This window comes from Heliconius melpomene, chromosome 21, assembly GCF_056956725.1.
Source record: "Heliconius melpomene rosina isolate 202511_hmr_F chromosome 21, ASM5695672v1, whole genome shotgun sequence".
Lineage (NCBI taxonomy): Eukaryota > Metazoa > Arthropoda > Insecta > Lepidoptera > Nymphalidae > Heliconius > Heliconius melpomene.
Window position 1 is genome coordinate 1,014,216 of NC_140409.1, and position 12,551 is coordinate 1,026,766.

The 12,551-nt window shown below is 36.3% G+C and overlaps 1 protein-coding gene across 2 annotated transcripts in view; it reads right to left on the minus strand.

Annotated features, from left to right (window-relative positions):
• alpha-Man-IIb (alpha-Mannosidase class II b) overlaps window positions 1–12,551 on the minus strand; it is a 42,579-nt gene that overhangs the window by 8,207 nt on the left and 21,821 nt on the right. For both annotated transcript variants that reach the window (XM_085206671.1, XM_085206672.1), the window contains exons 4-6: window positions 11,687–11,770; window positions 9,058–9,150; window positions 8,261–8,455 (exon numbers count right to left, since the gene is read on the minus strand). In XM_085206671.1, coding sequence (XP_085062797.1) covers window positions 8,261–8,455; window positions 9,058–9,150; window positions 11,687–11,770 — 372 coding nt within the window. The remainder of the gene's footprint in view (window positions 1–8,260; window positions 8,456–9,057; window positions 9,151–11,686; window positions 11,771–12,551) is intronic.

The following is a 12,551-nucleotide window of genomic DNA, read 5'->3' on the forward strand; positions in this document are numbered from 1 at the left end:
TGACGACATCCCGATCGAAGCGTGGAAATCGTTGGGCTCTCTTGGTGTGCTCATGCTTACTGACCTTTTTAACCATATCTTGAACACTGGTAAGATGCCGCATCAGTGGCGGCTTAGCTTTATTACCCCTATTTACAAGGGAAGGGGCAGTGTTCAAGATTGTGGTAGTTATAGGGGCATTAAGCTTATGAGTCATACCATGAAGCTCTTCGAGCGCATGATTGACCTCAGGCTCCGCCGAGAGTGTACTGTCTCTGAGTCTCAATATGGATTTCAGCCAGGATCGGGCACCATGGACGCCATTTTCGCCCTCAGAACTTTGATGGAGGCATACAGGGAAAAAAGGAGAGCTCTGCACATGGCCTTTTTAGATCTGCAGAAGGCCTTTGACTGTGTGCCTCGTCAGTGTATCTGGTGGGCATTGCGATCCAAAGGGATCCCTGAGGCCTATATTGAGATTATCAGAGGCATGTACCACGATTCCGCTTCTATGGTTAGGACTGCTGTTGGCGACACTAGACCCTTCCCGATTACAGTGGGGGTTCACCAGGGCTCGGCTCTTAGTCCGTTCTTGTTCAATGTAGTGCTTGATACTGTCTCGGCTCATATCCAGGACCAGCCTCCATGGCTGATGATGTATGCCGACGACATAGCACTCATTGCCGAGAACCGACTGACGCTGGAGCGTAAAGTGAACCTCTGGAAGGGTACGCTTGAGAACGGCGGTCTTAAACTAAATGTGTCGAAGACAGAGTACATGGCCTGCGGGAGCCGGGACTCGAGCACCATCCTTATAGGTCCTGAGCCAGCCGTTAAGTCGGAGAAGTTCAGGTACCTTGGATCCGTTATGCACGAGTCTGGAGGCATCGACCACGATGTCCATGGCCGGATAAGCGCTGCCTGGGCCAAATGGCGGGAGGTCACTGGTGTGGTCTGCGACCGCAGAATACCGCCCAAGCTCAAGGGGCTGATATACAAGAGCATCGTCCGACCGGTTCTTTTATACGGCAGCGAATGTTGGCCAGCACTATCTCGGCACACTCTGGAGCTTCACATCACGGAAATGAAGATGCTGAGGTGGATGTGCGGCGTAACGCGGTCTGACCGCATACGCAACACATTCATTCGAGGTAGTCTTGGGGTCCGTGACGTAGCGGATAAGCTCCAAGAACGTCGCTTGAGATGGTTTGGCCACGTTACGCGCCGGCCTAAGAACTATGTCGGACGCAAGTGCCTTGCTATACTAGTTCCTGGGGCGCGACCTCCCGGACGCCCAAGGAAGCGCTGGTTGGATGTCGTGATGCAGGACATGAGAGCCAATGGTCTAACCACCGAGGACGCAAAAGATCGTGCAAAGTGGAGTAGGGTAAGTAGGAAGGCAGACCCTGGTAATAGCCGGGATTAATGCCAGGAAGAAGAAGAAGACTCACTTAACTGTGTTTAAATTATTTATTATTATTTATTTAGTAAAATATACCATTGACTTTGAAAAGAGCAACTATTGAGTTTCTTGTCGGCTCTTCTCAGCAGAACTGCCTTCCGAACCGGTGGTAGCTTTTTGTTGACATGTGCATTCGAAGATTCAAAAGTGCTTTTATAGTTTATTTGAATAAAGAATATTTTAAATTTGAATTTATATAAGGGATATATTGTGTTTAATGTCATTCTTCTGATTTAATTCCCTAATTATATAGTTGTTATATTGATTTAAACACTGTTTATTTTACTGTGTATTTCAGAAATTATAGGTATTATCATGGATCCATCAAGTAGTAGAGGAAACAAGATGTAACAACTAGCGTTTGGGAAGGATTTTGGTTATTACTATAACGCGTTCTATCACATAATATCTCGCGCGTGAGCGCGTCGCCACGTCGGACGTATTCGAGCGCTCATCTCTCGCATCGAATATACGCAAATATTTTTTCTTTTATACAAAAAGAAATATCGTTTCTATTGTAGTCAGTGTTGTGATATCGTGCTTAGTGCTTTGTGGAATCTCTTCTCTTGAACCCAGAATTTTTGTTGTGCCGTCAATAATGTCATCAAACAGAATTTGGAATTGTTGTGAAGACAAGAATGGAGATAAGGACTTTATGTGCTGCACAACATGTAAAAAGGCGTATCACAATAAGTGTTTGTTTTCATACGGCTATACAGACGTAACGGGGATATCAAGTGCGACTGAAGAGTGGGTCTGTCCTGCGTGTACGGTTTAGAACCGTCACGTGGAAATAATGAGAACACTCCTATCCGCAGAACGAATACAAAATCACAGCATGATCAAAACATTACTAAGAGGTCGAATAAAAGAGTGCCTCTTTCGTCGCCACCTGAAATATCACCGATGCCCTCCCTGGGACAGAGTGAATACCGCGCGATGGTAAAGGATATAATTAAGACCGAATTAAATGAGATGCTTGCAGAAATGAAGCTATCAATGAAAAATTTACTCTGTGGGGAAATAAAAGATATTAAGCAGGAAATGACTGAAATGAGAACCTCGATTTCTTTCATTAGTAAGCAATACGACGATATCGTTGTCGAACATCGAACCAATACAAAATGTTTAAGTGAATTAAGGGAAAATAATATCAAGATGGAAACTAATATACACTCTATAAATATAAGAATAAATGAACTAGAGCAACGTTCAAGAGCAAGCAATCTTGAGTTACAATGTGTTCCTGAAAATGCCAATGAGAATTTGATAACCGTTATCAAACAATTAGGGCATGTTGTAGGATTAGAGATGCCACAAGAAAAAATTCTGAACTGTACGAGAGTTGCTATAGCTAATCGTTCGAGTCTACGGCCAAGGTCCATTGTGGTTCAATTTAATTCTCCTCTTACCAGAGATACCTTTTTGGCGTCGGTTATTAAGTTTAATAAGAACAATCAAATTGATAAATTAAATACTGCTCACTTAGGCTTAGGTGGAGAAAAAAAACCATTTTTTATTATGGAACATTTATCGCCCTCAAATAAAGCCCTTCACGCTGCAGCAAGGTTAAAGGCGAAAGAAAAAAAATACAAATATGTGTGGGTTAGGAACGGTCGAATCTTAATGAGAAAAGATGATAACTCCGATTCAATAATAGTCAGAAACATAGGACACCTAAGTAATCTGATATAATGATGTGTTGAACCTCAGTATGGTGCATGAATAGTAGTTCGAGTATATAAAATTCTCTTCCTTAAATATATTTTATCAGAATGTTCGTGGCCTTAGAACAAAAACTCACGAACTTTTCAAAAACATTTTAATTAATACTTATGATATTGTTATACTAACAGAAACCTGGTTAAATGACTCAATTCTTAACAGTGAATTATTTGATACGAGGTATAATGTATATAGAAGAGACCGGAGCACTTGTAAACTTAGTATTAAAATGGATGGTGGAGGAGTCTTAGTGGCAGTATTAAAAACTATTAAATCTAGTAGAATTTTGCAGTGGGAAAGTGACTGCGAGGACATTCGGGTTTTTATTGAGGTGCCAAACTTGAAATCGTTTCGGCAATTTGTTCTATGTGCAGTATATCTTCCACCGCCCATAAATAAAAATCTGTTGGATCATTTTATAAGTAACTGTAATAGAGTCTCTGATAAACATAATATGTATAGTTTTATTGTTGGCGATTTTAATTTGGGTAGCATCGAGTGGAATCTAGTTAATAACAATATTCCATTAGAGAATAATTCCCCATTTTCGCAAGCAATGCTAGATTTTGTATTGGAAAGCGAATTAAGACAACATAATTTGGTTCTTAATAATAAGCAAAGGATTTTAGATCTTGTTTTGGCAGATTTCCCTGTTTGTTCTGTCATAAGGTCACAGGCATCTTTGTGCAATACTGACCCTTTGCATCCACCGCTAGAAATTTCTGTTCTAAATTTTAAGCCCTGCCGACTTAAAAAAAACGCTCTAAATACAAGATTTAATTTTTATAGAGCCAATTACGCTAGTATTGTAGAATATTTAAACGGTATAGATTGGTATAAGTTATTGTTGATTGATGATGATGTAGATAAAATGGTTGAAATTTTTTATGATATATTAAAGAAGGCTATCAGTACATTTGTACCACGTATAAAACAGAAGTCACCTAAATATCCGCCTTGGATTAGTGAACACATTAAGAGAAGACTTAGGGAGAAACATAAATTGTTGAATAAAGTAAAATTATATAAAAATCCTATGGATGAAATTTCTTTGAAACTGATTAGTGATCGCTGTGACAAACTGACTACTGACGCTTATAACAAATACAACACATTTATGGAAGATAGAATACAGGAAAATCCAAAGCTTTTCTGGACCTTTTTTAATAGCAAAAGAAGTACTAAAAGTAAAATCCAGCAACAATGACAAACGGGACTGACGTAACATCAAATGGTACTGATATTTGTAATATGTTTGCCGAATATTTTGCATCGGTATATGCTAATTCTATTCAATTAAATAACTTTGATTCTTCACAGTTTGCTATGAATTTAGAATCCACATATAAAAACAGTGAGAACTTTTCTTCACTGCAACTCGATTTAGGAGTAATCACGCGACTGCTTCGGAATTTAAATATATCTAAGAGTACTGGACCAGATAACATTCCACCCATTTTCATAAAAAACTCTGCATCTCGCTTGGCCGTACCATTGTTCATTATATATAATAAGTCACTCTCTAAGGGTTATTTCCCAACTGTATGGAAGCAAGCCAGGGTTGTGCCAATATATAAAAGTGATGACAAAAGCCTCATTCAGAATTACCGACCGATATCGATTCTGAGTGTTTTTGCAAAGTTATTTGAAGCGCTGATCTGTCCGTTCATACAATTACATTTTAAACCTTTTATTTCTGATTCTCAACACGGTTTTTGGAAAGGCAGGTCCACGACTTCCAATCTAGTTAGTTTTGTTAATGATATAGGTGAAGCAATCGACAATAATAAACAAACAGATACAATATATACAGACTTTAAAAAGGCGTTTGATAGGGTTCCACACGATATCTTGCTCCAAAAATTGGCAGTATATGGATTTTCCGGTTCTATGTTAAATTGGCTTAAATCCTATTTAAAAGATCAAGTATATTACGTAGTTCTGGAGGGGTTTCAATCGGATAAACGCACAAGTTTGTCTGGCGTTCCACAGAGTTCTCATCTCGGTCCAATACTCTTTAACATTTTTATAAATGACCTAACGACTTGTTTTAAATATTCAACGCCATACTTGTATGCGGATGACTTGAAGTTTAGGCGTGTAGTGCTATCTCCCGATGATTGTCGCTGCCTTCAAAACGATCTCAATAGTGTTATTCAATGGTGTAAAATAAATGGAATGGAGCTTCACTACAACAAATGTCACCATATCAAATTTAGTAGAAAGATTAACGTCGTTGAAACACAATATTCGTTACTGGGACAAAAACTAAACGAGGTAAAAATTATCAAAGATTTGGGTGTGGTACTGGATTCTAAGCTTACTTTTCAAAGTCAAATTGAAGAAAGAATAGCTAAAGCTACTAAAATGTTAAGCTTCGTTTTAAGAAATAGCAAAATATTTAAACGTAGTAAAACTAAAATAGCTCTGTATAACTCTCTTGTTCGTAGTCAGCTAGAATACTGTAGTATCGTGTGGCGGCCGCACTATGCTACTCATTCCTTAAGGCTCGAGCGTGTACAAAAAAGGTTTTTATGGTATCTTTCACACCAAGCTAACATTAATAAATCTGCTATCTCCTACAAAGACAGATTAAAATATTTTAATATGATTTCCTTGGGACAAAGAAGAGACTTGCTGGACATTATGTTTCTTTATAAACTGCTACGGAACAAAATAGATTGCCCAAATCTATTAGCTAAAATTAATTTTAGGATACCATATCGATACCCTAGAAAGCCTATCTCTTTATTGGTACCACCATTTAAAAAATCTGTTTTCGGAGCTAACACAGTTATTCCCCGTCTATGTAATTTGTATAATAAAAATTGCGACTCAATGGATATCAATACGGATACGCTTACTTCCTTTAGGACATCAGTGATTAATCATATAATCAATCAGCAATAATTTGTTACTGAATGTAAAGGTTTTCTGTTGTTAATTACTAGCTGTATTTCCTGTCATCATTTATATAACTCATGTAAGGACGTAACAATATTTTGCAAAGTTTTATCATAGTTTTTGTTTATTATGATTATTGTGTAAAAGGTTTTCTGTTCTCCTTTTTCGTTTTGTTATTTATGTTTATGTTATTATATGTATCTTTTATAATTAGTGTATAAATTCAAATAGTTGTAAAGCCGGACACGATATACGCATGCAGTGTTTGCTTTCAAACGGCTATACATTATTGTTACTGTATTGTGCTCGTAATATTACCTATTTCAAAATGCAATAGTCACTAGCAAACCAAATCAAATAAATAAATAATTAAATTAATTAATCTTCGAATACAAATATACTTACATATATATACTAATATAATAAAGCGGAAGAGTTTGTTTGTTTGTTTGTTTGTTTGTTTGAACGCTAAGATCTCTGGATCTACTGGTCCGATTTACATTGTTTTTGTTTTATATGAAAGCTGCATTCTTCAGAAGCTATATAATATTACATTACACATATATACTAATAAATTAAAATACTTTCTATTTTGACATGCAATTTATTCTGCCATGTTAATAACAACCGTCGCGTCGCTACGCAACCGTTACCGCGACATTTTGATATTCATCCTTATGAAAATAAATATAATAGTCACTCCTACATTTTATCTAGATTGAAATGATAGTTTACTGTATAGCATTCTAATAAATAATTAAGGAGATGTCACTGATTCCAAATGACCTAGCCTTCGGGCGGTATAGTATGAGTATGACCGACGCGAACGGGCAGATGACGTTGACGGTTTTATAAATTTTCATACATTTTCGAACTATTGTTAATTTTTATGTAATTATCTGCTGTTTATAAATAATTTAAACTACACTTTGGTTCTCTTCTTATTTTATTTGATACTGCCCGCTAAAATTATCCTACTTAATAGAGAGAAATGTTTAGTTATTTCGTAGAGTCGATATCTATGTACGCACGCACGGAAAACTTTAGGTACTTTTTCTAATATTAAGAATAGTTAGTTACTTTTAATCCTTTTGTTGATTCATTTCAATAACTCAGATAATTTTTTCTAATCTTATTATTCTTTTTGATTATTTAAGCTTATATTTTCTTACTAATTCTATTGAAAATTGAAAATAATTTAATGAATATATTTAATAAATATTCTTATAGTTGAAGCAGGCGTAGCCGCGTCCGGGTCCACTAGTATATTTATATAACAAACGCAATATAAAATTATATAAAAATATGAAGACATTACAAACGCAACGATTGTGGGTTCGATTTCCACAGGTAATCGGTGAGGTAATGCATTATTGAACATTAAGATTTTTATTACTTCGCTCTAGCAGCAATTCAGGCGATGAGTTCGGTCGCCCAACACGCAATGCCTCGAAAACTTTTGTGCATAGTAGGGAAAGGAGTGTCTTAACGCTAGGTTCCGTTTGCCTACCCTGTGCAGGATACAGCATGAAGCTGAAAAAAGAAGGATATCTTTATCTTCCAGATATTCCATCTATCCGAGGCCAGTCGTGGTGCAGAAGCACAAAAGTGTGATAGTAAATGCGACTGGTTGACGTTGAGTTCAAAATGTGGAACGGAGTATCTTAGCTCTAGATTCCTTCTGCCTACCCCGCCTTCTGCCCACCACACTGTGCGCTGGAGTCCATTAATATATCGATAATATAGGCTAAAAATTACTTAGTAGAATTTTTGTCTCCGATCGCGAATCATGCAAAAATGACTGGTCAGAAAATATTTTATTTTCATATGATGGATGCTGGCAAAACCAAAGTGTCAAGCTATAAGTGCGCTGCAAATATGAAATATTAGAACATAAAGTAATTCAGTATATTGAATATATAATCGTGTAGTTCAAGCGGGCGAAGCCGCTGGCGGTTGCTAGTACATTAAAATAGCGATAGTTAAATTATTATATAAACCTAATTATACAGTTTCTTCCCAATTTATTGTCAAGATATGGGCATGAGAATTATATAAAAAACTTAAAATTGGATTTTTGATATAATGCCATTTTTGTTTTCAATGTTCGATATATTGAAATATAATAAAAAGGCGATAAATTAACGAATTCAACATATTTTTTGGTAAAATCGTTGTGCATTACCTTACCTTTTGTTTAACTGGATGCGAGCGTTCCCACCAAGCGTTGAGAAATGATATTTCGGTCCAAATGAAGGTCATATTGTTGTATTCATGTAGCTTTTGAACAATGTTGTTAATAATATTCTTAGTTTTCGTCTCGAAGTAGCTCTCAAATGTCATCAGCCACCCTGGGTCGTTGTGGGAGTGCGGCACGACGATTACCTACAAAACACATCAGTGAGCCAAAGGGAATTCTGGAGGCATTCCCTGTTAAATGGCGGAACGCCGTGCTTTTGCCTCGACACCAGAGCGAAAAAATGAAACCGGCCTACAAACGTAATGCGATAAAATGAGGAAAATATTTAAATAAGAAAATATTATTTTTAGTGCACCGCCCTCCTTTATACAAACTCCAACACCCAAAGGTTGCCTAGAAGAGATCGCTTTTAGCGATAAGGCCGCCTTATTGTACTTTTTTGTATATTTATTATTATTATTATTAAAATATATTAAACACTGCGTGACTGACAGACTGTGCACTTTCGTCATATCAGGGAACTACGCGATGTATGTCGCGCTAGGGAGGGCAGTGGAGTATTACGTACGAAGGGATTTCCAGATTTTCCAGACTTCACTTACCGGACTTATAAAGTAAAAATTTGACATTTGGGTAGGTTGGAGTATAAGGAGTGTTTGTGCTTACTAAGACTTTTTTCGAAATTCTCACGCTAAAGGGAAAAGACGGGATTTTATAATTTACATTCGCAACGACTAATTTGCTACAATTTGTAAGTACTCCTTAGACGAATTTAAACAGTTATTACCCTTAGACGTGGTCGCCGGCTGTCATTTTTCATCTTCTCGTAGCGCTCTTCAAAAGACTTGTCCCAAAACTCTTTAGTCCTCAACCAGGTCGGCTGTAATTAAGATAATAGTTTATAATTTTATGGTCTTTCATTCGCCAAAAGAGAAAGCTTTCGCTTACTGGCGTGACTCTTCAGACATCCTTAAGACGAATATATGAGAATGTGAAATATTATTCAAACTCAAACTCAAATCATTTTATTCAAAATAAGAAGTTACAAGATTCATTTTTTGAACGTCACATAATCTAACTACCAGTTCACTAAAGTTAATGCCTCAGACCTGAGAAAAATCAACGCAAGAAACTCAGCGGGACTTTTTATTTAATCAATTTTATACAAATACAATATATTTAATTATTTGTGCCAATGATACCTTTAAAAACAGACTAGGGAGAGCATGTTATCATTTAAAAAATCATTAATTTGGTAATAATCTTTAACACACAAACGTCTTTTCACAATTTTTGAATATCGTGATATCGTTTTGTGGGATCCTATTGTAAAAGCGGATTGTCCCATAAATGTATTACGGATTCGATGCAATCGAGTCACAGGTGCACTAAGTTTAAGTTTATTTCTAGTATTAGTATTATGTATTTTCTTAACATACATAACATTTTCAAAAATATATTGAGATGCAACTGTAGCAGCTTTACGTATCAATGCTCTATTATCTAATAATGTACATTATTATATATTAAATATCAAATCAGTAAAATAAATATTTTAGTTAGTTAGTTATAAGTCATTATAATAGTCAGTCAGGCGTTTCCTCTGCTTATTTTCCTATGCGGGAGTTTGAAGCTGTTGAAGCCGCCGTAGCGTGGCTTGTGTATAGCCTGAACGTAGATAGGGTGATTGAAAGTTCGATCTCTATTCTGAAATTTAAGCATTCTTTGCAATGGAACGAGAAATTTTTAACATTAATTTCATTCCACATACGAAACATAATATGACTACTTAACAATAAACAATATACTTTTAAAATACAACATATCAAGACGGCTCATTCGGAATATGAAGTAAAGGCTATACGCGTATGTAGTCTGTGATATCAATTGTTCTTTCTATATTTAGAGCGCAGTGAATGCTCCAAAGTAAAAGTACGATAAGATAGTTTACATAAGTTTGCGAGAACATTTTAAATTCGATAGATGTTGAAGATTCATATTCTAGGCAAAGCATGTACGTAATGGACATAACCTATTTTTGCAATAAAAGTGCGGCCACATTCACTGCATGTCAGCACTCCCCCAACATAATTATAATAAGTAGCCTCAGGTACCAGGGCCTTAAGCTAGTCGCGTCTAAGATTGAGCTCATGTCGTCGTTTTATTTCAAACTTCGACACCTTAGTGCTAACGATGCGTCTCCATTGAGGCCGGTCAGCTGCAATTGTGTCCCATGCGGATGGGTCGATGTCGCAACTCTTGATATGGCGCTTCAGCACATAAACCGCAATAATTGGCCGCCTTGTTTCCGCTTGTCTACCTGGAGTTCGGAATAAAAGACGCGTTTTGTCATTCTTAGTTCCGGCATCCGGGAGATATGACCGGCCCAACGCAACTGTCTTCGCATAAAGAAGGCTTCCATTCCGTTCCATTCCGTTCCGAAACTACAATTTCCCTGTATACAGCTATTTTTGTAACGAGCTTTAAGTCATGCGAGTTACACTATTTTACGAGTTACTCTCAATAAACCTTTTCATTTGATATAATATTATAGAAGTGCATTAAATATTACTATTCCGCCATCTTGGATGGTCCGACATATTGGATTTAGAATGAAGTAACACACCTTATCGTGCATTATTATCTAAACCAAACGTGGATACAAAATTTCAGCTCAATCATACGAACGTGCCTTTCATTATATGAAAGCACAAAAAACTTGAATAGTGTTATAATATATTGGATTTCAAGTGATGTCACATTATTTTTCTAATTGTTCTGGGCAAGATCTTCCATTTGATACCCATATTGCAGAAGTGCATAAATAATAACTATTTCGCCATCTTGTATGGTCCGCCATATTACATTTAGAATAACGTCATATTTTATCGTGCATTGTCATCCAAACTAAACGTGTATACAAAATTTCAGCTCAATCGGTTGAAAATATCTACTTCAAAATTGGGCTCAAAGATTTCACCCAAACATACATACATAAAAGCTTTTAAAAAGAGCTCACCCACTGTGGGTTCCGTGCAAAAATGGAGGTCTCGAGCTTTTTCTGAAATTCAGGCTTAGCTTAGACAGAGGCCATTCATCTGATACTTCACTAGCTTGCAACTAGCGGCTTTAATACCAAATTTTGTCCCCCTTTTAAGTCTATTATTTTTTAGGATTTAAAGACAAATGTATAGTTTTCAAAATTTTTCTTGAACCAGTACTGCCTGTAGATGCTTGATGAAACCTTGTTGCGATTTATCGTCTAATAGTATCGATTTAAAAGCCAATATATATTCTTGTGGGAAATTAAGTGGTCTACAAAAAGTGCCTAATATGTTTATGGCATATAGCGACGTGGTGACACTGTGACGACACTCCGTTCCTCACCGCAATGTGAAATAGCAAAGTATTCTTACCTGAAAGTCAAACGTGGGGTAGATAGCTGTTGTATCAATATCGGCGACGTTCTCGCGAACCACGGGGCACTGTTCTATGTCGACCTGTTGAAAGTTTACTAAATTAGTTACTTTGATTTTTGCTAGACTTCTTAGTTATACAAATACTTTAACAGTAAAAAAACATACATATTTATTTGTATACTAGCGGCCTGCCAGTGGCTTCGCCCGCTTGACATGGTGATTCATTTAATAAGCAGAATTGACTGAAAGTCATATGTGTTGATGTCAATGACAAATTTAATTTACTCGTTCAGAAACAGCCTTAAATATATTGTTGTTGATTTGGGTAAGGATTTAAAATATTATTTGTAAAATAACTGTAATGATTGCATATTACAAAAAATATCCAAATCGAATCGAATAATCCAATATCAAAATCGAATTCAAAACAATTAAATGAATCGAATATCGAATCGAAAATATTTAATTGAGAACCTCCTCCTTGTTTTAAAAGTCGGTTAAAAATACAGATTTATCACAAACAAATACAGATTTATTATAAGTATAAGTACAGATATGGGTTGCTTTATATTTGCAGGCAAACTCATGCCTTGAGTTCATTCAAATGACTAACTTTTTTTTTAACGAACCGATTTTGATGAAACAAACTTTAGATGTTAAGCTGGGTTAAAACAAAGAAATTGGTGAAAGTTTTACGTAAATCGGTTCACTACTTTCAAAGATTAGCGTGACCGTACATACAGACAGACAGACAAGACTTACTTGCGCGTTTGAGACGCGGTCCTATAACGACAGTTAAGGTATGGCGAGGCCATACGTTATTATCAACAAAAAAATCAACATCTAAGATATTTTCTCATTG